Source organism: Coregonus lavaretus (assembly GCF_964263955.1).
Source record: "Coregonus lavaretus genome assembly, chromosome: 10".
In the NCBI taxonomy this organism is placed as follows: Eukaryota; Metazoa; Chordata; class Actinopteri; order Salmoniformes; family Salmonidae; genus Coregonus; species Coregonus lavaretus.
The window spans coordinates 50,479,136-50,507,091 of NC_139997.1; the positions used below are offsets into that span (position 1 = coordinate 50,479,136).

At 43.2% G+C, this 27,956-nt stretch overlaps 1 protein-coding gene across 2 annotated transcripts; it reads right to left on the reverse strand.

Annotated features, from left to right (window-relative positions):
- Positions 1-5,407: 5,407 nt before the first annotated feature.
- On the reverse strand, positions 5,408-27,892 carry LOC311136516 (protein transport protein Sec24A-like). 2 transcript variants are annotated; one of them, XM_084170668.1, is made up of 24 exons: positions 27,521-27,892; positions 20,866-21,402; positions 18,692-18,850; positions 18,384-18,461; positions 17,792-17,866; positions 17,489-17,664; positions 14,953-15,134; positions 14,701-14,803; positions 14,216-14,342; positions 13,765-13,874; positions 13,347-13,459; positions 12,973-13,091; positions 12,703-12,758; positions 12,294-12,500; positions 11,868-11,991; positions 11,432-11,590; positions 10,611-10,784; positions 10,175-10,285; positions 9,455-9,630; positions 8,975-9,112; positions 7,785-7,889; positions 7,418-7,510; positions 7,043-7,146; positions 5,408-6,667 (listed from the first exon to the last, which is right to left on the reverse strand). In XM_084170668.1, the coding sequence occupies exons 1-24, from the start codon at positions 27,576-27,578 to the stop codon at positions 6,553-6,555; spliced, it is 3,399 nt and encodes a 1,132-aa protein (XP_084026794.1). In that variant the 5' UTR covers positions 27,579-27,892; the 3' UTR covers positions 5,408-6,552. The 2 variants fall into 2 exon arrangements, with proteins under 2 accessions (XP_084026794.1, XP_084026795.1); XM_084170669.1 differs by lacking the exon at positions 18,384-18,461.
- Positions 27,893-27,956: the final 64 nt, after the last annotated feature.

Genomic DNA, 27,956 nt, shown 5'->3' on the forward strand with positions numbered 1-27,956 from the left:
CAAGGTGAAAAACTGATTGTTTTACTATTGTAACATGCAGTTAGTGCCCCCCAGGCACTTCTCTCTCTAAATACATTGATTGGTAGGTTACACTATATTTAGATTGTTCAAATACTGCCTGAGGCACCTTTGCTATTTGTCTCCATACTCAATAAATGGTGAGACACAAAATGTGAGTTTTCTTTGTTCCAATTTACAGTGGGGTAAAAAAGTATTTAGTCAGCCACCAATTGTGCAAGTTCTCCCACTTAAAAAGATGAGAGAGGCCTGTAATTTTCATCATAGGTACACGTCAACTATGACAGACAAAATGAGAAAAAAAAATCCAGAAAATCACATTGTAGGATTTTTAATGAATTAATTTGCAAATTATGGTGGAAAATAAGTATTTGGTCAATAACAAAAGTTTCTCAATACTTTGTTATATACCCTTTGTTGGCAATGACACAGGTCAAACGTTTTCTGTAAGTCTTCACAAGGTTTTCACACACTGTTGCTGGTATTTTGGCCCATTCCTCCATGCAGATCTCCTCTAGAGCAGTGATGTTTTGGGGCTGTCGCTGGGCAACACAGACTTTCAACTCCCTCCAAAGATTTTCTATGGGGTTGAGATCTGGAGACTGGCTAGGCCACTCCAGGACCTTGAAATGCTTCTTACGAAGCCACTCTTTCGTTGCCTGTGTGTGTTTGGGATCATTGTCATGCTGAAAGACCCAGCCACCCACGTTTCATCTTCAATGCCCTTGCTGATGGAAGGAGGTTTTCACTCAAAATCTCACGATACATGGCCCCATTCATTCTTTCCTTTACACGGATCAGTCGTCCTGGTCCCTTTGCAGAAAAACAGCCCCAAAGCATGATGTTTCCACCCCCATGCGTCACAGTAGGTATGGTGTTCTTTGGATGCAACTCAGCATTCTTTGTCCTCCAAACACGACGAGTTGAGTTTTTACCAAAAAGTTCTATTTTGGTTTCATCTGACCATATGACATTCTCCCAATCCTCTTCTGGATCATCCAAATGCACTCTAGCAAACTTCAGACGGGCCTGGACATGTACTGGCTTAAGCAGGGGGACACGTCTGGTACTGCAGGATTTGAGTCCCTGGCGGCATAGTGTGTTACTGATGGTAGGCTTTGTTACTTTGGTCCCAGCTCTCTGCAGGTCATTCACTAGGTCCCCCCCGTGTGGTTCTGGGATTTTTGCTCACCGTTCTTGTGATCATTTTGACCCCACGGGGTGAGATCTTGCGTGGAGCCCCAGATCGAGGGAGATTATCAGTGGTCTTGTATGTCTTCCATTTCCTAATAATTGCTCCCACAGTTGATTTCTTCAAACCAAGCTGCTTACCTATTGCAGATTCAGTCTTCCCAGCCTGGTGCAGGTCTACAATTTTGTTTCTGGTGTCCTTTGACAGCTCTTTGGTCTTGGCCATAGTGGAGTTTGGAGTGTGACTGTTTGAGGTTGTGGACAGGTGTCTTTTATACTGATAATAAGTTCAAACAGGTGCCATTAATACAGGTAACGAGTGGAGGACAGAGGAGCCTCTTAAAGAAGAAGTTACAGGTCTGTGAGAGCCAGAAATCTTGCTTGTTTGTAGGTGACCAAATACTTATTTTCCACCATAATTTGCAAATAAATTCATTAAAAATCCTACAATGTGATTTTCTGGATTTTTTTTCCTCAATTTGTCTGTCATAGTTGACGTGTACCTATGATGAAAATTACAGGCCTCTCTCATCTTTTTAAGTGGGAGAACTTGCACAATTGGTGGCTGACTAAATACTTTTTTCCCCCACTGTATATGCATGAAACGTACATTATGGAAAACATGTCTCACATTCAGTCATGGTTAGTAGTACAATAATGGATTGGCAAAAATGTGGCACTGTCAACTTAGAAGGTTAGTAGGAAAGTTAGCCTACTCATTTAAACCACCTAAATATATTTGCGTTCACTGAACATTTAGTGTTTGAAACGCAAACATTTATTTCCCAACTGCTTTTGCTATAATCCTGCAGACTATCATTCTCCATACCTTATATCAGTGGAGGCTGTTCAGAGGAGGAAGGGGATGTTTGTAAACATTTAAAAAGGTAACTTTAGATAAAACTACACTAAATATAATCACATCACCAAATAATTGATTAAAACACTATTTTCCAAAGGTCTACAGTAGCCTCAACAGCACTCTCTAGGGTAGCACCATGGTGTAGCCGGAGGACAGCTAGCTTCCGTCCTCCTCTGGGTACATTGACTTCAATACAAAACCTAGGAGGCTGATGGTTCTCACCCACTAACACAGTAATTACACAGTAAACTATCAGAGCTCTTGCAGCATGGACTGACATGTCCACCCAATCAAAGGTTCAGAGAATTAATCTAGTACTGAAAGCATAAGCTACAGCTAGCTAGCTAGCACTGCAGTGCATAAAAGGTGAGTAGTTGACTCAAAGAGAGAGAAAGACAGAACAGTTTAACAAATTAATTTATTCCAAAATTAAGGAGAAGCAAGAGAGAAAGTAACTTTTTTTCACTTTCACTTAGCTAGCGAATGCAGCTAGCTAGTTTAGCCTACTGAAACACCCTGCTCAAACAGAGGGATGCTATGTTAGCTAGCTGGCTATGACTTTCCAACACAACACTGGAACTCTTCCAAGTCAAGGTAAGCTTTTGGTTTTACTAATTTATTGCCACCGGGGCCCGCCGGTGTAACTGCTTACTAACTGCTTACTGACTGTACACTAACGTTACTGCATGATTGTAGCGAGTTTACAAACGTGTTAGTTCTATTAGCTATGCTGACTATGACGTTACTTTAGCTGATATGGTGACAACGATGTAGGCTGTGTGTCGCGGTTTGGCTTGGAAAGGTTTTTTGCCTGGTCACATACAGCTGATGTGTTGTGCATTGAAGTCCACAAGCGAAAGGAAGAGGTGAGAGGAGGAGAGCGCATAGATGGGAGAAGGAATACAACGTGGCTGCTATGAAAGTGAACTGTGTTTACGCGTGATCAGGGGTGTATTCATTCCGCCGATTCTGTTGAAAAACGTTTCTTAAACGGAAGCAAACGGGAATAAACATACCTGAATTTGTCCAATAAAAACTATTGTTTGCAACTGCTGGACTACACCCTATATCAGCTAGATGCAGGCAAGAGTGTGTAAAGTGGTATTGAATGTCACTGTCACCTCAAATCTATCTCTCGACCTGTGTTCACCAACGTTGTAAACTTTCATTCATAGGCTAGGTTGTAGCAACCTCATGATGGGTATAGGGAACATTTGAGTATCATGTAGTAGCCTAAACCTATCGCTGTTACATTGAACTGGGTGAATGGAATATGAATGAGTCATCCAATATGCTGTAATAGAAATAAGGCCATGCTCATAAAAAATTAAGTCCTCCCTCATCTTAAACGGCACTGACATACATTTAAACGGCACTGATATACATTTCTGTGACTAATTAGCTAACTTTAGCTTGCTAGCTCAGTGACAGCTGCGAAGAAATATGCACCTCTTCCTGTTTACAGCGTTCCCTATGATAAATCAGACTAGCGCCACACAACCAACAAGTGGCCAGAATTATATTACACCCGGGTTGGTTTAAAAAACCCATTGACAATGCATGGGAAATGGTTCAGGGCTGTTTAGCCAAAGAATCCCGGGCCGAGACGTGGGAGCCAGCCAGCATATGTTGCGGCGGCGGCAGCCAGACGTGTATAGCCGCAGAGCCAGCCAGCCCGCGGGAGCCCGCATTTAAGCCATGGGGACACATTCCACATCACTCAATGGAAGCCACACTGATGGTGGTACAACCTGACATTGACTCATCCTGAAGTCATGCACTAGTAGATGTCCCTTTACTGCTGTGCCACCAGCAGATTCTTATTATTCACACATCCCCTTTACGGTCAAATCAATGGTTGGTTCTCATCGAGGGGCTGTAGTGGAACAGGTTGAGAGCTTCAAGTTCCTTGGTGTCCACATCACCAACGAACACACCAAGTCCAAACACACCAAGACAGTCGTGAAGAGGGCACGACAAAGCCTATTCCCCCTCAGGAGACTGAAAATATTTGGCATGGGTCCTCAGATCCTCAAAAAGTTCTACAGCTGCACCATCGAGAGCATCCTGACTGGTTGCATCACCGCCTGGTATGGCAACTGCTCGGCCTCCGACCGCAAGGCACTACAAAGGGTAGTGCGTACGGCCCAGTACATCACTGGAGCCAAGCTTCCTGCCATCCAGGACCTCTATACCAGGCGGTGTCAGTGGAAGGCCCTCAAAATTGTCAAAGACTCCAGCCACCCTAGTCATAGACTGTTCTCTCTGCTACCGCACGGCAAGCGGTACCGGAGCGCCAAGTCTAGGTCCAAAAGGCTTCTCAACAGCTTCTACCCCCAAGCCATAAGACTCCTGAACAGCTAATCATGGCTACCCAGACTATTTGCACTGCCCCCCCCCCCCCCCACCCCACCCCATCCCATCCCATCCCATCTTTTTACGCTGCGGCTACTCTGTTAATTATTTATGCATAGTCACTTTAACTCTACCCACATGTACATATTACCTCAACTAGCCGGTGCCACGCACATTGACTCTGCACCGGTACCCCCTGTATATAGCCTCCCTACGGTTATTTTATTTTACTTCTGCTCTTTTTTTCTCTCAACACTTTGTTTTATTTTACTTTTTTATTAAACAATAAATGCATTGTTGGTTAAGGGCTGTAAGTAAGCATTTCACGGTAATGTCTACACCTGTTGTATTCGGCGCATGTGGCAAATAAAATTTGATTTGATTTATAAAAGTATTCCAGTATCGAGATCCATGATTCCCCTTCAAGTGAAATATCACAATCAATTGTAACTATCAACTCAAGCAACAATCAGCCAAAAGCTAATATTTTAAGTAGGTACTCTACCTATCAATTGATCCCTCTTGGGAAACTACTTCATCTATTAGGAATAAAACACGCAAACATTTTATATAACTATTATTTAATTATTCTGGAAACTTACACACGTACAAATAATATCTTAAAACCATAGAGATTGAGACCAGAACAGCAACATCCTCTGGCCTTGTAAAATTTAGAAACGTTAACTGCAGGAAAGGTATGTAATTGTTAAGTTCAATAAGAATGGCATCTTTACATTCACTATTTATTCCTTCATTATTTCTAAGATGTGATATTGTATCTTCACTTTGCATCAGAAAATAACATTTTGATAAGTTCGTATTGCTATTCACACTAATTATCACAGTGGAATTTTCTAGCCGTCTCTTAGGTTGAATATGATCAAGATAACAGAATACAAGGGTCTTGGATGAGAAGGCATACCATTCGAGACAACATCCATGTTAATCGTACCCTGCTCATTCATGACAAACCACAACTAGGTTTAAAAATTTCAAAACATTTTATTTTCTTAGCGTCATTTCACCTTAATATGTTCATACTAAAATCAACAATTCTTTACCATTATGTAGTCTTTTCAATATACAAGTATCAATAAGCATGATTAAAAGATCACGATGGCTTTATGTCTGTGTTAAAGAATTTCCCATATCCTTTTATATTAAAATATTTCATATATAGTATCTGTATTTAAACAGAGGTTTAATAATAAAACGTAAGTTACCATAGAAGGCAATTAGAGGATTTAATCAGATTGGGATTCTCATATTAAACAAACGTCGTCTTCAGGAGGTGTATAGAATGTCCATGAGAAGTGAGAGGAGACTGAGAAAGAGAGAAAGGGTGAGTGAGAGTCTTTGAAGGACAGACCAGACCCAAGACATGAGACAGCATTGCATTGCTTAGTCAACAACATTCAAAAGGCAGTAAATTATAACAAGGTTAGTTCACCTTCAAACGTCTACATTTATGCCTTTGCATTAAGCCTAGAGATTTGTTCGACAATAACCAAAATAAAAGCACACATCTGTCCTTCTTCACCAAATCGGTAGATTATTATTATCATTGTAGCAGAGATACTGTATTCTTATGCTCAAGATGACATCCAATAATAACAGTAACATCCAATAATAACAGGGCAGACGATACTCCAACATGGCCTTTAGCATGATACATATATTCTTTTATTAGCAAATACAACTATGCTTTTGAACAAAAGACTTCACATCCATAGCCAGAACTGTATATGAAAAGATCTCTCTTAGAAAGCATTGTTCTTTGAGAATAAACACTGATTTCTTCAATCATCGACGTACATATCGTATCATGGATTCCCTGGTTTCGACAAGCTGTTCCAGCTGGATAGTCAAACCAGCAGCGAAATCAGACCTTGCCTAGTCGCCTCTGTTCATGTCCTGCTTACCACACAAAGTTTGATTTGTTTGAAAAAAAGTCTGCGGATGGGGGCAATCTTCAGGAAAGGCAATGATAGACACAAAAATAGTGAGCCACAACCGAAGATGCTGTGAGGCAGCAGTCCCTGACAAGTTCCCACCGTTCGTTCACACACACAGATGCATGTCCTGTCAATGTTCCCAGGACTGACTGACTCCATACGCTGGGTTTACTTGGAGACTTGCTGTTGAACATGGAGTAAAAACTCATAGTAAGACAAGGCCGACTCTGTCCGATCCTCTATCATGTTCTGCAAAAAGCTGGCTTTCAGTGGGCTCTCATCCCTGAAAGGGAACAGAAAAGGAAGGTTGGATCCACAACATTTACTCATCGTCTCTTGCAGAATTGCCCTCTGAGCTGTTTGACAGGTCAGCAAAACTCTCCGTAGGCTGTCAACACGTTGTCAATGAGTTCAACCTGCTCTAAATACTATTCATTCTATTTTGGGCTTTGTTTACCCAAGGCAAACATCAAACATTGTAACCCAAATTGCCCCTTATTCCCTATGCAGTACACTACTTTTGACCAGAGCTCAACGGCCCTGGTCAAAAGTAGTGAATGATAAGGGGAATAGGGTGCCATTTGGAACGCAGACATTGCCTCTGAACTCTCCCAGTGCTCTCATCTAGTAAAGTCACACCACTGTTCCTACTGCCTACCTGATGACATGCAGGATGGGGAAAAAGGGCCTCTGTTCCCTCAGCCAGCCAACGAACGCTCTGGTTCTCTGGGACTCTGCAGTGTCCAACTCTGGGAGCATGTTCTAGGAGATTCAACACATTATTATAATAAAATAATAATATCTTTATGGTGCCCCTTTCAGGAAATCTGTTGTGCATCTCATTTAAACAGCACTATATTTAGTGCAACATAAATACTGTAGATACGATGCAAGTCAAACGAGATACAACTACCACATTTAAATACAGTATAATACACAGAGGTCCTGGTGAGCGATACAGAACCTTGACAGGAGCAGTGGAGCTGGGCTCAGAGAGACAGTGAAAAGGGGAGCTGGTGTTTAGGTTCCTCACCATGTTCTGAGACAAAGCAGCGTAGTTTGGGACCCCCAGGACTTGTGTGAGGAAGTTGGGGTTGCAGTTTCTTCCAATCCAGAGATAGATCACCTGATGGAGAAAGGAGAAGTCAGTCAACACTGTGTTCATGTTGTCCATCTGTCCATTTCTTCAGAAAAATCCACTGTAGATAGATATGCAACACTATCTAGGTTGTACCCCAAATGACAGAAAAACATTCCTCAATAAAATCAGCATCATCATGTAAATGAGCGCAAGCCAAAGCATGATGGAGCAATGCATCAGACTTGATTATTCATGTGTCAATGTTTTAATTGTATCTGTCCCTAACACATAAATGCATCATCATGGTCATGCTACTAACCGAGCCAGCGTCCATGAGGAAGGCCCCCTCTCTGCTCAGCTTCTCCACAGACAACTGCTGGACTCTGGGCTGGGGGATGGTGCGCTCAATGATGTTCAGAGCTCCCTGTGGAGGGGTGTAGGGAGAGGAAAAGAGGAGGGGAGAAGCTGAGTTAACCCCTTCAAATTAGTGGATTCGGCTGTATAAAACCGAGCACCGCCATGCAATCTCCATAGACAAACATTTGCAGTAGAATGGCCTTACTGAAGAGCTCCGTGACTTTCAACGTGGCACCATCACAGGATGCCACCTTTCCAACAAGTCAATTTGTCAAATTTCTGCCCCGCTATAGGCTCAGCTGTGAAGTGGTAGGCCACACAAGCTCACAGAACGGGACCGCCAAATGCTGAAGCGCATAAAAAAAATAGTCTGTCCTTGGTTGCAACATTCACTACCGAGTTCCAAACTGCCTCTGAAAGCAACGTCAGCACAAGACCTGCTTGTCGGGAGCTTCATGAAATGGGTTTCTCTGGAGTGATGAATCACGCTTCACCATCTGGCGAATCTGGGTTTGGCGGATGCCAGGAGAACGCTACCTGCCCCAATGCATAGTGCCAACTGTAAAGTTTGGTGGAGGAGGAATAATGGTCTGGGGCTGTTTTTCATGGTTTTGGCTAGGCCCCTTAGTTCCAGTGAAGGGAAATCTTAACGCTACAGCATACAATGACGTTCTAGACGATTCTGTGCTTCCAACTTTGTGGCAACAGTTTGGGGAAGGCCCTTTCCTGTTTCAGCGTGACAATGCCCCCGTGCATAAAGTGAGGTCCATACAGAAATGGTTTGTCGAGATCGGTGTGGAAGAACTTGACTGGCCTGCACAGAACCCTGACCTCAACCCCATCGAACACCTTTGGGATGAATTGGAACGCCGACTGCGAGCCAGGCCTAATCGCCCAACCTCACTTATGCTCTTGTGGCTGAATGGAAGCAAGTCCCCGCAGCAATGTTCTAACGTCTAGTGGAAAGCCTTCAAAGAAGAGGTCATGTAGTGTATGTGTTACATCATTTTTAAATCATCCGAGTGTATAAGACGTAATAAAATATAACAAGAAACTATAACACTACAAGAAAATATAGCTTCTCTTATTATTAGTATTATCTATGCTCTGGCCATGTGGTGTGTGAACATCAGGGTTTCCCCTAGCCCTCACCTCGTCAGTCAGATCGTCCACGCGGTACAGCGCTGGGTGGATCATCAGCATGACGTATGCCAGGGGCTGGTACTTCAGCTGACACATGGCAAACACACGGTCGTCCAGCCTGGTGCTTGTACCCGTTCGGAAGGCTTTCTGTGGGTCACAGAGAACAAAAACAACATGAGCAAAGCACGAAGGAGAGACCCAAGCCAATAGCGGTAGCTGGGTCTTACGTTGTCAGTTTATATGACTGACTAGATTTCTTATGGTGTTTTGAAGCTGGTTTCTGTTCCAAGACTTAAGCCATGCCGAGTTGTAATAGAACTACAGGAATAGCCTCTCTTTGGTGGGAGGTAGGTTTCGTCCCAAATAGCATCTTATTCCCTATATGGTGCACTTCTTTTGACTAGAGCCCTATGGGAACAGGATGCCATTTGGGACGAAGCCGTAGACTGCCAGTGGACTAGCCAGGGAGAGAGTGGGTGGATAGTGTACCTGTTTGAGCAGGGCCAGGATGTAGAGGGGGAACAGCCTGAGGCAGGCGGGGGCCAGCAAGCCAGGCTGCTGGATGGTGAGTACAGAGGTGCGGTAGGACGTCAGAGAGTCGATGGACGCGTTGGTCATCGCATCCCTGGCGTCACTCAAACTGGCCGTCACTGAGCGATCCACAGCTGGAGAGAGAGAGAGGAGACACACGTCAGGAACAAGAAACTGAATTCAAAACTCAGCTACGTTTTTGTCTCAGGGATTGTGATTCACAAGTTACATGAATGTACAGTACATGTTTGTAGTCATGGCCTTCATTACAAAGAGCAACCATTGGGTTCAATAATTTATTGTTGCTTTATAATCAGGGTAAACTATCAATAATAATAGTACCTCATATTACAGTAGGTTCTTTAGAAGAATAACATTTCATCAGTGACTGAATAGACCTAGTAAAACCATCAATACACTATCTGAAGATTAGTCTACAGTCAGTTTGATTTTGCCACTTGGATTCCTCAAAGGTCACGGGTAACCAGGCAACCATCTGATATCACTTATGACCATCTGTCCATGCACTTTAGGCAGCTATGGTACTGTGGGGATGACAAGCCTGTTCTCACTATGTGACATTAAATGATCACAGGATGATGGGACACACTAAGGACTTCACCGTGATGGAAATAAACATGCCTTTAATAACCACACAAATACCAACAAACTACCTACCCATGCTAGCCAGCAGACCAGTGATGGCCTGGACATCAGCCCCAGCAAAGATGTCGGACAGGGAGTTGACAACAGGCAAACACATGGTGTGGACTCTGATCCTTCTCTCTCCTGTAGAAATACAACACCAAGCAACAAGTTATTGTTTCAGAATTACAATGTGTATACATCTGAAATATAACATTTGTCAAGGAAACAAATAAAAATAAACTACATTGCAGTTCAGAAAGAAAATGTTTACATTGTTTATAATGTTTGCAGAGCCTTTTGAGTCCTGGTAAAAAGTAGTGCACTATGTATGTAATAGGGTGCTATTTGGGACGTACAGAGTGAGTCTAAACCAAGTAAATCCCACAAAAATAATGACTTTTTGGTAAAGCCCCCCTATACTATCTCAGAGTCCCCCAGCCCACCACAGCAGCTCCAGACAGTATACCTTTGCTGGACGTGTAGAGCAACGCAGCCTGGAAGGAGACCGATTGCATGTCCACCAGGTTCTCTTCAATGGACATCTGCACAGCGAAGCCTGCGTCTGGGTTCACGTTGGGCAGGGACAGCAGGTCCGTGGAGCGCACAAAGAAGTTCCCATGGAACGTGTGGATGGACAAACCTACACGGAGGTTAAGGGGTAAGAGTTTAACATTATTTTCACAATAATCAACATGCAAAATAGATATAGAAGTGGGTCAGAGAGATTTGAGTTAAATACATTTTAACCGACAGTTTTTCCTCCCAGATACAGAAACCTACTGGAACACAACACCAAGTTTAAAGGGTTAACAGTATCCTTAAATCAATGAGCATTTTGAGATTTCCTTCAGCAAATACTTTACACACAGATTTAAGATACAATAAGATGTTCAAAAATGTCACTTATGAACATTTTTGAACATCTTGGCATGGTTCTGTTATAATCTCCACCCGGCACAGCCAGAAGAGGACTGGCCACCCCTCATAGCCTGGTTCCTCTCTAGGTTTCTTCCTAGGTTTTCGCCTTTCTAGGGAGTTTTTCCTAGCCACCGTGCTTCTACACCTGCATTACTAGCTGTTTGGGTTTTAGGCTGGGTTTCTGTACAGCACTTCGAGATATTAGCTGATGTAAGAAGGGCTATATAAAATAAAATTGATTGAATTGATTGATAAGATGTATTGTCCCCGAAAGGGAAACTTGTCTCAGACAATTAAAGTGCTGCTGCTTTCACATGAAATATCACATAATACAATAAAATCAGCATAGTGCACAAAGTTACTTCTTACCTTTAGTGCAGCGTATCCTCATGACAGCCTCGAAGCCGATCTTGCGGGTGAGGTACCTCTTGAGATCCTTCTGGAAGCACTCTACCCCAGCTGGGTTGTGCTGCTGGTGGTAGGAGGGGTAGTAGTACACACTTCCCGCTGAGTACCTGGATATGCAACCTGACGGGAGGAAAGAGAAGATGAAGCAGAGATTACACATGAATCCAGCCAGAGGATGATGTTCTATATGAAGAGTCATTTTCTGGCATTTGAATAAACATGATTAATCCCACAAGGGGAAATTTGATTTGTCACCAGCAAGACATATACAGCAACATACACATACTGTACATACATCAGAGACATGCACAAAGCACTGATTGCTTGTGGAATAAGATAACTTTGTAAATAATCACACATTGTAATGCAGATGTATGCGGCAGACAGCACCACTCACCTAAAGAGGCCAGGTCACAGTACTGGGAGCTCAGTAGGAACAGGTCTACAGCCACCTGCTGTCCTGAACAGTCCAGGGCCAGCTTCTTATAGAAGTCTGTGGCAGGAGACAGGTGCTGGATATCCTGGGGAACCACCACACAACACAATGTGCACCACAGACAATTGTAAACAAAAAAAAAACAAAAAAAAGTGGGTATATTATGCTGAAGAAAATGTCTGAAACCCTATCTTAGGTATTGAAGTTATCAAGTTTCAACCGCCACTGCACAACAGGTGTGCACACAACTTCTCTTTACCAGGTAATTAAATAGACCTTGGGCGCGTTCCAAATGGCACACTATTCCCTACATATGGGACCTATAGGGTGCAATTTCAGATGCACAATGTATAAACCAGTGTGACCCTGGCTCTCTCTGGTCTCTACCTTGGCTGAAGCCCTCTGGTTGGGGTCCTCTCTGGACTTGAGGGCCCCCACACCCAGGCTGGGCAACTGGGTCTGGAAGACGGACACACGCCCCCCGGTGGGCGACAGCAGCTTGAACGCTGCCTGCAGGGCCGGGCCCAAAGCAGACTGCGTCTCCATGGTCTTGCCAAACATCTGGGGCAAGCTCTTCAGCAGATCCTGCACCAGCTGCACAAATAAAAAGACATTTACATAAAGTTTCGTAATGCAAAACAGAGCTAAAGAGAGGTTTAGGCAAAACTAAGTGACCCAATGTGAGTGTGTCTTGATGCATTCATGCAATGTGGTGAGTAGTCTGCCAGATTTGAGTGGTAACCTTTTCGTTTTACATTTTGTATCAGCCCGTCTCAGAGGAATATTAGCTCCTTACCTCCTTGCATTCATTGAGGTTCACTAAAAGGCTGTCTGGTGTTGGTAAAAATATATCTGGAGAAAAAGAAAAGACAGCATAGAAGACCATTAGACTATTTTGACCTCTTAAAGTATTTGATCATTTCTAGGTAGTGAATTAGTCTCCTTGTTTTTATCATAAGACAAAAATAAACAGCAACAAATAGAACACACAAAAGGAACACAAACACAATGCAATTTAAAGAGCTCCAGCAAATGAAAAAATATATATTTTTAAATGTACTCTCACCTTCGATGTCGGAGACTATGAGCATTTGTGGTTGGGACAGGGTTTCCTGGAGGTTGTAGAAGTGGATGGTGCTGTCAAATGTGATGAAGCCAATCTTTGTCCTCGAGTCCCCAGGGAGCCTGGAACACAGACATGCATGCAGAAGGACTTGTTCAGCAGACAGTCACAGGACACTTTATTTTTAGTTAAAAGCTACATTATTTGGGGGTTATTGGAGACGAAACAACACTTAAAAGCTAGTGAGTTTTCTTGACTAAAACTTCAGGAAAATGTTTTTAGTTCATTAAGCCCAGAACATAAGTAAACTGACCATGCTGCAAAGGCCTAATCAGCTTTTTTGTCAGTGTTTCAGTGGTGACGTTAATCATACATACGCATTGATGTTCTCTAGCAGTGACTGACAGACGACATCTAGGTATCCTGTTTCCACAGCATTATGGGATACGTCCAGCACGATGAGGTAAACAGCAGGCTGGGGGGGTCTCAGCTGAGGATGACAGGTTTCACACCATCAATACATAGATTAACACAAACACGCGGACACAAAACATGTAAATGTTTCCTGGATAAACGCCAGTAAATTATAAAAAATGTAAGCGTGTCATAAAGCCTGATGGAATCACTTTATGAAGACAGCAGCAGTAGCATACAGCTAATTTCATCTGCATTTTATTAGCTGATTAAAGGGAGCAACATTCAACATATATATATATATTTTTAGGCAGAATAACATGCAAAGATTTGCTTTAAATAGACAATCAATCTTAAAAAGACTATATAATGTGTATTTACCATGTATTCTGAGGGTGCGATGAACTCGATGGTGGCATTCTGGACCTCAGGTCTTTTGTGTGGCTCTCCGTACGATCTGCTGACTGGGTTGTACATGAACTCCTCTGGCACTACACCAAACACAAAGATGGCGGTTATCATCACAGTCAGAAAAGAGCAGCACCAGGCTTGTCCTTGTCCATCATCACTATTATCATCAGGTTAATGATATTCTGGACGTTTAGGTCAAAGCGGCGTGCTGGAAAACCTTGGTAGAGCATGGGTCAAGGTAGTCCTTGTGGTGCTCATGTGAATTTCCTTTCTTTTTCTTTTTCAGCTTCAGACCAGCCTAACTTCTCAAAACATAATTTGAGTGTTTAATGAAATAATGAACATTGAATGTGGTCAAAAGTAGTGCAATATATGGGAATAGGGCGTCATTTGAGATGAGCTTGGTGGCTGTGGTCCTCACCATCGTTGACCCGGTAGCACAGGTTACACTTCCATCTCCTCTGGTCCAGGAAGGTCACAAAGGGGTTGATATACGTCCTGCAGGAGCGACACCTCACTATAGTGCTGGAGGTGACCACAGGCAGTTGCTGCAGTGTACAAACAAACCAAACAATAAAAAAAAGGGGCAATCTGGGATTAGTGCACACATTTTAATGATATCAGCTCTTGAATAATTTAAACTTACAATACAGCTAGTTGCTGCAGTGCACAGAGAAACATTAAGATAGCCTAACATGTCCTATGACAATCATCAATGCCAAGTTTCACACAAATCTTAAACATAAAATTACATTTCAGACATGATCATAGATGCGTAGATTGAACATAATTATTCTAGACTATATGATCCTTTGATCTTTTACTAGAAGTGGGATGGGTAGAAGGAAGATTCTACTGAAGGTTGGGCGTGTTTTGCATGTTGGGAGGGAGTGGTCAATGTCTTACCGAGAGATCTTTGAAGGGGTGGAGGAGCAAGCCGAGTGGGAGTTTGGCTTTGTTTAACAGAGACTGGGTCTGGGGGATGCTGGTCAGGGTACTCCGGAAGACACTGTAGTGAAAGGAGGGAGATGCACAACAGGTCAGAACCAGTACATATTATCTACATGTAGGGCCAAGTTCAAGCACATTAACACACAATATTCAACATTGTGATGGGAGTTGACATTGAGAAACAATGCCAGACAAACTACTACTCACTCTGGGTGGCAGTTGATTTTCTGCAGGTCCTGGGGAAGGCAGGGCGTAGGAGGGGTGACTGGGCCCGGAGGGAGCAGGTTCCTCTCCTGCAGCAGGTTGACCACCCTCAGGGCCTCTGGGGTCTGGGACTGCAGACTCAACCCAGCCAAGGAGGGGCTCAGTTGGGCTGGACCTGCAGAGGGCTGGGGAGGAAACATAGGACAGTAAAGTGGTGACTACAATGAATGAGGCAGCACTTAACTTGGGTGCACCCTTGGGGGATCAGAAAGTAGTGCACGTGGGATGTATCCCTGGTAAGTTTCAATATTTCAGTCTATGCATGTCCTATTTCAACATTCAGGAAGAAAAGCCTTTATTTTTTGACACACGAGCACTTAGATATGGTCATTTTCACATTTTCATAAATTCACAGAATGTTTGGGAATTTTGTTTAGCAAGGCATTTGTGAAAATTCTATAGCAATATAGAGTGGGAAAGCGGCAGTGCGTTTGAACAATTAATAGACACTGCAGTAAATAAAAACTAATAAAAACATCTGTCTTGTCCAGGAACAGAGTCTATGCAGACCGGTGCGCCATAGCCAATCAGAGATACAGTAGGCCTATATGCAAATAAGCCATTTGCAACACGGGCCTGCCATCAATCACTTTGAACTGGACTGTGTGTTTACAGGCAGTAGCAACAGCGCGACTTTAGATCATTAGAACGCATTCACCAAAAGCCACAAAATACACATGAATGGATTTCTGCAAATATGTAAATACCACGGGAGTCCTGTTACATTTGGGAACTTCACAGTCCTATTGATCAAACAACCATGAAAAGGTAGGCTCTCTCCCCCAGTTGCCTATGCACATCAACAACAAGATCAACAACTAATGCTAGCCAGAGCGATAAGCTAAAATCTAACAAGGAAACATCAGATTCTCAACAAAAAATAAATAAATAAAATAAAAAAGGTAGTTGGCTGTCAAAATTGCACTGAAAAAACTGGGAATAATAGCCTGCTCGTCCTTCAGCAGCTTGCCTGCCAATCCATGCTTGTAACAACCTACGTTTTGATGCCTGCCCGCCCATTTGAACGATGCCAAATATATTTGATATGCAACTAAGACATATGCTAACTGTGGTTAACAGTCGTTCGAGCTCAGCATAGCTAGCTAGCTAGGAAAGCGATTCACATTTCTTTCTAGCTAACCAAATGACACCTGCCTCTCGAGCTGTATGTAGCCACTGAAAAACGATGAGGGGAAAAGGTTGGTCACTCACCCACTCCTCCAATGACATGACATCCTCCCAGCAGCTAACGTTAGGCTCCGTGTTTTTAACTTGCTAAATAGATACACTATCCCAGGGGTGTCAAACTCAATCAGCGCATGGTCCATATTGAAAAAACTATGAATTTGCAGGCCAGACATATACCATGTTTAAAAAAAGAGCAACTGTGACCCAAACTGCCCATTGTTTTATTAGAAAAAATATGGCCCTTTATAAATGTCCACTTATAGGATGCTGTACATAGCATTTTAATATATTAAAACTAAAAGAGATCATATCTGCCCAGCCTTTGCTGCTATGCTTGCAGATGTGCATAATATGCTGCGGCCCTAATCAAAAAGTATTTAGTAACTCCAAATAAAAAAAATGTAGCTATAGGTTTGTTGCAACATTTAAACATGTTTATTTTATTTTTTTATTGCACTGCATGGATCACCGGTGCGGTTCAATGCAGGACTGCTGTATAGTGCACTCAAAATGTATTGTAGTTGAGTACCAAGCCTAGGCTACTGCTTAAATGTTGTAATAGGCCTACATGTTTCTTATTTGCATGTTGTTTTGTTGCAGGTTTCGTTTTTTGGTTATTCATTGTCAAGCTTTAAAAACTGAAGCCAGACAGCAACATTTTAGTAGCCTAGCTAGGACTGTGGCATGTGTCTGTACACTTTCCCTCTGCTGCACGCTGTAAAGGGGACACATGAAAGGCGCGCAATTGAAGTGGAATTCACCGATGCAGCGCCTCAGGTGTAATTTCATAAAGTAGATCTCAACTGTTAACTCATTTATACTCGCTTGTGTGTCCTATTCAGTCCGCGGTCCTGGTGTTTGACATGTGCGCTAGCCTATTAGCCACGTTATGACTGACTTGTGATCATTGCCCTTGCTAGTTTGATTGTATTGACATTCCCAGCCTTAGTTTTAGAAACAGTGCATCCTGAATGGGTGGAGGCAGCAGACAATGTACCAGGCCAGCTGTGATTTACAACTTGATAGCAATATTTTTTGGACTACTATCCATCTATAACTGCATCCATTTATTCTGCCTACAACACCTTACTGTACTTCCTGGAATTGAGTCAAATATAACCTATTTTTAAAACATCTTAGAAAGTTGGTTTTGAAGCATAAACTGGGAATTTTATATCTTTTACTGATATTATCATTGTCCGTTTCATATCTGCAAAGTAGTTAAAACGCTGTCACTTTAAGTCTTGGATTTGGTTTGACAAAGCATAGAGAGCAAAGTCTGGTCGCTTACCTGCTGGTATGGCTGAGGCGCATGGCTGTAAGGCTGCGTCGAGGGCTGCATGGGATGGTGCATGGTAGAGGCATTAGGGGGTGCGGAGGTGTTCTGATACCCCGGGGGTAGAGAGGGGTAGGACAGACCCATGTGTCGAGCAGGGGGGCCCGGCTGCTGGGGCGGGAGTGGGCCAGCTATAGGGACAAGCACCAAAACAGGCCTCATGTCAGTTCTGAGTGTTGCTAGCAGTACATCTAGGGGACTAAAATGTTATATTAGTCATTCATTTCTGATGAAACTACGATGTAGTAGAGGACTTACTCATTTTAGGGCCCGTCTCCAAGTGATCAAAGCTGTTGGGAACTTGAGCGCCATTACCAGGTGTGGGCATGTTTCCTGTCACAGTGCAAAGATTCCAGATTCGGTCAGAATAAGATGTATAAAAAATTAAATAAAAACATTACACTACTTTTGTGTAAGCACTTAAAAAGGCACAATCTGTATGTTTAGTTTATGGGGAAAAAGTGTTGCCCAAATGTTTTGGGAAAACTTAGTAATTAGCATACATGTTGTTTGTGTTATGTTTCAGGTCAGTTGTGGTTGTACTTTGTTTCATTGCCACAGGGTTGAGAACATATGAATTGCGCATTCAATGTACCTAATTCACAGTCACAACGACAGACAGAAAGACACAATGTGATAAATAGATACTCATCACGACCAAAATAGACAAAGACAGACTTTGAAAGTGTCAAATGTAAACAGATGATATCTGAAATATCCATGGAAGTTCTCTAGGCCTTTTGTTCCTTGCGAAACCATGTTAATAATCTAATAGAAGACAATGGATCAAACGTGATCGTCAGCAAAAATGCACAGGGGACACAACACACTGATAGTGACGAAACCACACCTGGACACTCAATATCATTCTCCTGGTTCTCGTACTCAGTGTGAGGAGCATCATCACTAGCATCACCCCCACACTGAGCTGGCATGGTGGGAAGAAAGAGAAGGCAATGAGACCCAAAGGGGTGGCTGTTGGAGCTAGTCCCACTACTCAGATACACCCCCCCCCCCCCCCCCAAAAAAAGTAGATACCATTTACAACAACAAAGCCACAAAAAAATAAATGCTTAAAAGAGTAAGGTAAACAAACTAGGATCAGCACTCCTACTCAGACCTTTTATGAATACGGCACCAGAACTGATATGTCCTTACCATCAGTCTTGGGGCCAAGGGGAGGGGTGGCATTGCCCATGGGTGGTCCAGTAGGGGGTGGGGTGGGTCTCATAGAGGGTGGGGGGCCGTAAGGTGCTCTCATACCTGGCTGGTATGAGTGAGGAGCCGCCATGGGGTTCATCGGAGGAGGGGCAGAGCCTGGACAACAACAACAGTTCAACGTCACATCATTTAGGATCATTAGCTACACATATTACATATCTCTTATACAGTATCCTATCACAACCCCCATCACATCAAACCTTGTCCAACAACACCTTGTCAACCAAACAATGGTATAATACAGAAATGGCACCTACATAGTATTGTGCTGCCAGCCCAGACATCACACCGTACAATGGCTGTGGTCAAGGATAACCTAAGACAATAAAACTGGCAACTATACATCATGACAATGTAACCTATAAGACATGGGGTATAAGAGGACTATCCTTCATAAGAGGGAAAACGGCCCGAGGTGAGTAGCATTATAACCCTACACTGGAAGTGACCAGTCTGACAACAGCCAATGCTGCTGACCCAGAGCTAGCTAATGTCAGTGACCTGGAAGAAACACCTCTAGTGACTACAGAGACTACACTGGGCCATTCCAAATGAGAGCAATCTTTGATGCTGCTTCCAACCGCAAAGATCGGTCATTCAGAGATTGCGAGTGTGAATAAATATTCAGTCATCATCACATCAACTTGAATGAAAATAGTAAACTGGACAGATTAGAGTGAATCATGTTAAATCAGTCATCAAGGAGTCATCCTTGTTGACAGTGATAACGTTAGCCTGGCTGACGCGACTCAAGTGGTACACAGCGTGGGAGATCTGTCGCACACTGGTCTGGACAGGAGTCAGTTTGTTGGTGCAATATTCGCTCAAAAATTGATGTGAGCTTTGATCGGTTCTCTCAAACTAGTTCTCTTCCCCTGGGGAGTCAAGACCTCATTTGGATTTGAAAATCCAACAGTTGTATTGGAAGGGGGCGGCGCTCAGGGGCTGCACATGGCTGTCCACGGGGGGTGTTTGGGTGAGAAAAGACAGAGACGAACCAATCAGTAAAAAAGCACAGCCCCTTTCATTATCGACGCATCGTGCCAAAGGAGCCTTTCCAGACTCTGAAGTCAAGTAGACTTCGAGTATGGTGTCAGCCAGACTGTGATATTTCTTACACCACATTGTTGTTGCATAATGCGATAATGGCTTTGATCATGAATCACGGATGGCTTCTGACCAAACATAAGCCACACACCACAAATACCGCTACAGCGGTGGTAAGTAGTGACTAAACTGTCTCAGAACTCTGGAAATGAGAGTTTCAGTAACTTCACCAGAAGGATATGTGCAGCCAATCTGATCTGTTCATGAGGGAACGGGAGCAGGGGGCAATGTCCACTTTCAACATCAGTTAGCTAGACCACCGAAAGAACAATGAGCCAGATGTTTCACTGGATGTATAAATCTGAAGCATCCGGTTGGCATTTCCACTCACCACCAAATATTGTGATGAGAGGAAGCCCAGTGGCCGGCAGTGGGAGAAGATGGAGAGAGATTGATTTTGGCTGACGTCCTGCTAATTTTCTCATCAATGAAACATTTGATCTCAATACAGCGCTGTTCACAAAACTATAATCTGTTACGAACAGAGTGGACTAAGTTTTGTAGACTTTACCCTTTGCCAAATTTAAAAACAATTGCGTTGTTTAGAAGGAGTGCAAGGGCGAATAGAGTTATTGGACATGTGCACTTCACATAGTAGGCATTCCCTAACTGAAAATATAAAAATACATGCTAGAACTCGCCAATAGGATCTTGCTAGCTAGTGCTTGGCTCTGTCCACCTCCTTGCTTGTTTTGCCAACTATGATACATTTTTTCCCATTGGAAACAACAGGCTGTGGTCTATCTTGTGTTAGTTCTAAAAAATATATTTGACTAGACCACCACCAGTGCGTCCCTTTGAAATCATAGTGACCTAGCATTTCACTGTTGTTAATCCCGATCTGGAGTGTCATTACACAGTCAAAACAACAGGTCAATGTCATAATAATATCTAAAGGTTTTTCAACAAAGTGTTTTTCATCGTAGAAACAAACTGCTGTAGAATATGTAACAGTGTGTTAATCATGCAGCCTTTGTACTGCTCCCTCCCGCACTGTGTTTTACCTTGCTGGGTGTATCCGTGGAGGGAGGTGGGAGGCCCCAGGGGTTGCATGGCGTTGTGGAAGACAGGAGGAGGGGCTGCGCTGTACCCTGCCGAGGAGGCCTGGGGTGGTGCCAAGCTGGGCGAGGAGGTCACGTGATTAGCCACAGGCCCAAGGGGAGGAATGGCCATAGGAGGAGGCGCCCCCATCGGTGGAGGCCCCCCATACTGCCAGGCTGGGGGGTACTGGTAGTTGTTAGCAGACACAGGTGGAGGAGGGGTGGCCTGCGCTGGGGGCATCCTGGGGCCTGGGCCAGGGCTGGCAGACTGAGGAGGGGTCATGGGCTGAGGAGGTCCCATAGGAGGCCTGTTTAACATGGGCTGACCTGGAAGGGACTGGTAAGAGCTGACTGGTGGGATGGGCTGGTAGGGACCAGAGTTATAGAGTCCAAGGCCGGGCGGCATAGGGCTCTTGGCCTGCATTGGGTTGTATGGAGTCTGGTGGGCCATGTTGTAACCCGGTCCCGGTGGCTTCAGTGCTACTGGATTCTGTGAGGGACCTGGAAGACAGGATCATGATAACAGGAGGTTAGATGATTCCAGGCCAGTTTGACTTAAGACAAGTACCATACTCTGACATCCCATGTGAATGTCCCTATAGTCTGCATTAAAAACTAAGAGGTCAAATTTGCATGGCCCAGTGCACCGGGTGGGCGGAGTTTGTACATTTTAGACCATTACATTGGTCCATAAGTGACATGTCCACCCCCAGGGCACTGGGCCATGCAAAACAAACTCCATCAATAATAGCTGACTGCCTCATTTGCATACCAGTTAATAACACAGATGAAAAGAATCTCACTCTACAACCAATGTTTCATTACTACACTTTGAACTGCATGGCAGTATTGATGGACTAGGCCTACAACAGTTTGTGGCTCTGAAGGGGGATTTGGGCTAGATGACGTTGACCGCAGCAGAAATATTAGGCTAAATGCAGTAAGGGAAATTAGGATTTAAATAGTTTTCCTTATTTTGGAGGTCTGAAGTCTATCTGTGGACAGACTGACAAAGCAATCACATTACTAAACACACTTACAGAGGAGGATATCATCTCCTCACCTGGATTTAAAGCATGCTGCTCCTTTATTGACAGTGAGTGTGAACAGAGAGGAACAGACTGATTAGAAAACAACTTCTCAATGGCGAAGACAAAAACCCATAATCCCAGTCTTTCTGGGCAGTGCCGGGGAAATCTCCAAAATGAAGCCGCCAGCCGGCCACAGCAGTCATGTTGAGGGCTTCCTCCAATCACAGTGAACCTGGCCTGGGCCAACTACCAACTGCTCAGCCAATTAAAGAGCAAGACGAGGCAAATGAGCACGCCAGGCAAGTGTAGGAGTCACACATGAAGATAAACTCTTACCACTAGGAAGTAAATCCTGTACAGCAACAAGGGTCTATAGTCTTAAAGTGGAAACAGTAAGCGAAGTAGGATGAATTCAGCCTATATTAAATCCACTTTGGCAAGAACAATAACTCTTGAGTGCTAGCTTTTGCTACCAACAGAATAGGACAGTAAAATTTAGTGAACTGATGGAAGGCTTTCTGTATTCTGTTAGTAAGATGGATGTTTGAAGCATCTCGGTTTTTTCAGAGTTCAAAGACCAATGTTGGAGTAGAGGCTTTTAATTGCCTCTAATGCAGAGATAAGGAAAATATCAAGGCCAGATTAACTCTAGCCTAGGGAGTTTTATAATAGCTTAGACACTAATAGGATTGTCAAACGTTTGCCTGCCAAAATCTCATGTTCACACAGCAAAGACCTTAAAGGTTGTCAGCCACTCAGACTTGCTAAAATACTCCAAACCAGAAGGTGGCAGTAGCGTTGTTTGGCAATGCATGTCTGTGTGTGTTGCATAGTCTATGGTCTAGATTCCAATCTTCGCTAGCTAGCTGTGCTAATGTTGCTATTTTATAGAAAGCCCTTATTGATACTAGCCAGATGGCCACAGCTAGATGACTACCTAGCAAGATGATTTAGAAACAATTTAATTCAGTCTCCATAATCCCATAATGCCAGTGCCAGCCCATAGCCAAATGTTTAGCTAGCTAGCTAGCTAGCTAGCTAGCATATTCGCTGGCTAGCACAACATACAGTGCTTTCAGAAAGTATTCACACCGTGACTTTTTCCCAAAGAAATTGTGTTACAGCCTGAATTTAAAATTGATTAAATTGAGATGTCACAATACCCCATAATGTCAGTGGAATTATGTATTTTTGCATTTAAAAATAATAATAATTTACAATTAAAAGCAAAAATGTATTGAGTCAATAAGTATTTAACCCCCTTTGTTATGGCAAGCCTAAATAAATTCAGGAGTACAAATTTGCTTAACAAGTCACATAATACGTTGCATGGACTCACTACGTGTGCAATAGTGTTTAACATGATTTTTGAATGACTACTTCATCTCTGTACCCCACACATACAATTATCTGTAAGGTCCCTCAGTAGAGCAATTCATTTCAAACACAGATTCAACCACAAAGACCAGTGAGGTTTTTTGCATGGTGAAGTTATTAATTACACTTTGGATGGTGTATCAATACACCCAGTCACTACAAAGATACAGGCGTCCTTCCTAACTCAGTTGCTGGAGAGGAAGGAAACCGCTCAAGGATTTCACCATGAGGCCAATGGTGACTTTAAAACAGTTACAGAGTTGAATGGCTGTGACAGGAGAATTCTGAGGATGGATAAACAACATTGTATACTGAACAATAACAAATGCAACATGCAACAATTTTGCGGAGTTACAGCTCATATAAGGAAATCAGTCAATTGAAATAAATGATATAGGCCATAATCTATGGATTTCACATGACTGGGCAGAGGCGCAGCCATGTGTGGGCCTGGGAGGGCATAGGTCCACCGACTGAGGAGCCAGGCCCAGCCAATCAGAATGAGTTTTTCAACACAAAGAGGCATTATTACAGACAGAAATACACAGTTTCATCAGCTCTCCGGGTGGCTGGTCTCAGATGATCCCACAGGTGAAGAAGCTGGATGTGGAGGTCCTGGGCTTGCATGGTTAGACGTGGTCTGTGGTTGTGGCTGGTGGACGAACTGCCAAATTCTCTAAAACAACGTTGGAGGCAGCTTATGGTAGAGAAATGAACATTCAATTCTCTGGCAACAGCTCTGGTGAACATTCCTGCAGTCAGCATGCCAACTGCATGCTCCCTCAATTTAAGAAATCTGTGGCATGGTGTTGTGTGACAAAACTGCACATTTTAGAGTGGCCTTTTATTGTCCCTAGCACAAGGTGCACCTAATGATCATGCAGTTTAATCAGCTTCTTGATATGCCACACCTGTCAGGTGGATGGATTATCTTGGCAAAGGAGAAATGCTCACTAACAGGGATGTAAACAAATTTGTGCACAGAATGAGAGAAATAAGCTTTTTGTACATATAGAAAATGTCTGGGATCTTTTATTTCAGCTCATGAAACATGGTACCAACACTTTATCATGTTGCTTTTATATTTTTGTCCAGTATAGTTACTCCACAATACTAACCTAATTGACAGAGTGAAAAGGAAGCCTATACAGAATAAAAAATACTCCAAAACATGCATCCTTTTTGCAACAAGGCACTAAAGTAATACTGCAAAAAATGTGACAACTCAATTAACTTTTTGTCCTGAATATAAAGATATGTTTGGGGCAAATCCAATACAACACATTACGGAGTACCACTCTTTTTTACCCCTTTTTCTCCCCAATTTCGTGATATCCAATTGGTAGTTACAGTCTTGTCCCATCGCTGCAACTCCTGTACGGACTCGGGAAACACGACCCTGCCAAGCCGCACTGCTTCTTGACACTGCTCGCTTAACCCGGAAGCCAGCCACACCAATGTGTCAGAGGAAACGCCGTACAGCTGATGACCGAAATCCGCTTGCAGGCGCCCGGCCCGCCACAAGGAGTCGCTAGAGCGCGATGGGACAAGGAAATCCAGGCCGGCCAAACCCTCCCCTAACCCAGACGACGCTGGGCCAATTGTGCGCCAGCTTATGGGTCTCCCGGTCAAGGCCGGCTGTGACACAGCCTGGGATCGAACCCAGGGTTGTAGTGACGCCTCAAGCACTACGCCACTCTGGAGGCCACAGAGTACCACTCTACATATTTTCAAGCATAGTGGTGTCTGCATCATGTTATGGATATGCTTGTAATCGTTAAGGACTGGGGAGTTTATCAGAATAAAAAAGAAACGCTGCTAAGAACAGGCAAAATCCTAGAGGAAACCCTGGTTCAGTCTGCTTTCCGCCAGACTCTGGGAGATGAATTCACCCTTTAGCAGGACAATAACCTAAAACAAAAAGGCCATATCTACACTAGAGTTGCTTACCAAGAAGACCGTGATAGTTCCTGAGTGGCTGAGTTACAGTTTTGCCTTAAATCTGCTTGAAAATCTATGGCAAGAGTTGAAAATGGTTGTCTAGCAATGATGTACTACCAATTTGACAGAGCTTGAACAATTTTAAAAAGAATGGGAAAATATTGTACAATCCAGGTGTGCAAAGCTCTTAGAGACTTAGCCAGAAAGACTCACATCTGTAAATCGCTGCCAAAGGTGATTCTAACATGTATTGACTCAGGGTTGTGAATACTTATGTAAATGAGATTATTCTATATTTAATTTGCAAGAATGTGTACAAACATGTTTTCACTTTGTCATTATGGGGTATTGTGTGTTGATGGGTGAGAAAATAAAATCTGTTTAAGCCATTTTTAATTCACGCTGTAAAAAAATGTGGAATAAGTCAAGGGGTATGAATACTTTCTGAAGGCACTGTAGCTAGTGAATATGCTATGCTAGAATAGCTAGCTAGCTAAGGACACTGCACTAATTCGGCAGCTAACACAGGCAGCTGTTTCATGGAAACTAATGCATTGGGATTTAATTATGTCAACACTAGCTGCAGTGGTTGGCTAGCTTGGAGGAAGTATTTAGTGTTGTGTGCATTGCATCTGTGCACTTAGCTAGCTACCATCCCATAGCCTACATTGCATATGAAGTGTGACTAGATCATGATATTTAACCGTGGATGTAGGGAGAAAATGCCTTATTTTGTCATTTTTGTTGTCACTCCTGTTGGCTCCCCTACATTGAGGTTTGTGCTCTCTGATTGGTTTAAAGTCAAAGTTGTTGGCCACTGACGAGCATTGCGATTCTACAAGTAGAAATGGCAGATTTGTCGCTACCGAGTTGGCACGCAGCAGGTACCGCTTTTGTTCTAACAAGAGAAGGAACGGCCTCCCACTGTGATAAGTACCTATCGGCAGTCTACCGTCAGTGAGATTCTCTGTGTATTTCATACTTACGTCATCAATAGCCAGGCCAAACACTATAAAGAACTTGTCGGGCTGTGGTCGAAACCAGAGATCAGAGGGTTATCTATGGACAAAGATAATGAGTACTACTGTACAAATAACAACGATTGAGTTTGACTGCAAGTGTCTGATTAAGTTCAGTTGGATGGTTCACGGTCCCCCCTGAGATTATTGATACAAAACAGCTGTCAAACTGTACATAAACATCAGTTATTATGGAGATTAAATGTTTGACTATTCAGGGAGAGGAATGTCAGACCAATAAAATATGAGTAAAACCTTTAAACAGGTTAACATTCACAAGGACGTGGGGCCAGACGGATTACTAGGATGTGTAGTCCGAGCATGCGCTGACCAGTGTCTTCACTGACGTTTTCAACCTCTCCTTGACCCAGTCTGTAATAACAACATTTCAAGCAGACCACCATAGTCCCTGTGCCCAAGAACGGCAAGGTAACCTGTCTAAATGCCTATACACCTTTGTAAAAAACATTTAGGATGTTATAGATATGTATTTATAAATGTGTAAATGTCTTTTTGACACGTTTTTCTATTAGACACCTTAATGCATACTTTGAAATTATATTATGTAAGCTAAACATACAAATAAATACAAATATTCCTTAAAGTATAATTTTTACAGCACTAACGTTACTGTCCCCACTACAACAAAAATTACGTGTACAAACATTTAAACGAAATACTGTAGAATTCCATTCATGCCTATGGAGGACTGCTTTTCTGAGGAGAGCCAATATGGCCGACCGGTGGCTTCAAAGCCTCTTATTGGCCAATACATAGTATCAGCAATCCAGGGTTTATATACACCATTGGTCTACACAGGTCTGTTGTTTACGAAGCATGTGACAAATACAATTTGATTTGAATTGCCAGCTAACTGCATTTAGTGTCAGTGTCTAATGCATAACCAAGTTTAGCTAGCTAATTTATCGGACTATTCTAAGCCAGATAAATGTTAGCTAGCTGTCGTAGTTAGGGAAATCAACGCTCTAACTTATAGCTATCCAACTAACGTAGCTAGCTATATGAACAACATGTGTACTTGTGGTCTCGATAAGAGTAAGAGAAAGTTAGCCCCCCACTAGCAGCCATCATTATTAGCAAGGCAGCAAGCTACTGTAGGAAGCTGGCCATCTTGCTAACAAGCCAAGTCAGGTAAGGTCGGATAAAAGCCTATCTTGCTATCTAGTTAACGTTAGTTTAGCTAGATATGAAGCGAACAGAAGGTAGCTAGCTAATGGCGAAAGTACTCACCATTTGCGTACGGCGGTCCTCCTGCCCCATTCTGAGAGCTGAACCCCGTACTTGACATCTTGAAATAGACACCGACCGTAATCAAAATATACTGCAGAGATGCTTGGTTGTCGAATAGCTAGCTGCGTCTTACTTAGCTATCTAGCTGTTTAGCTAGCAGGGGAGATGTTTGGTTAACGGAGCGACTTTGCCACAGGCTTTCAGGTAAAACAAAAAGTTAATTAGCTAGCCCACTTGTTAGCTATCACAGGACCATGATTGGGGCCGTTACCCGTTCAACTACGGGTGTAGGACTTGTCAAGATAATCGTGTGAGGCCACTGAGATTATATGAACGTGTGAGACACTTCTCAACAGATAGACGAGACTTCTCTTCTTGCACAGGAAGTTGGGATCACTCAGCAGACTATGGCTAGATGGGGTACATTTTATGTCCC

Excerpts from the sequence above, each read along its gene's own strand:
- LOC311136516 (XM_084170668.1), bottom strand. The coding sequence starts at position 27,578 with ATGTCAAGTACGGGGTTCAGCTCTCAGAATGGGGCAGGAGGACCGCCG. Across the intron at positions 11,591-11,867 it reads CTGTGACCTGGCCTCTTTAG|GTTGCATATCCAGGTACTCA; the intron begins GTGAGTGGTGCT and ends TCCTCCCGTCAG. Across the intron at positions 9,631-10,174 it reads TGGTCTGCTGGCTAGCATGG|CTGTGGATCGCTCAGTGACG; the intron begins GTAGGTAGTTTG and ends CTCTCTCTCCAG.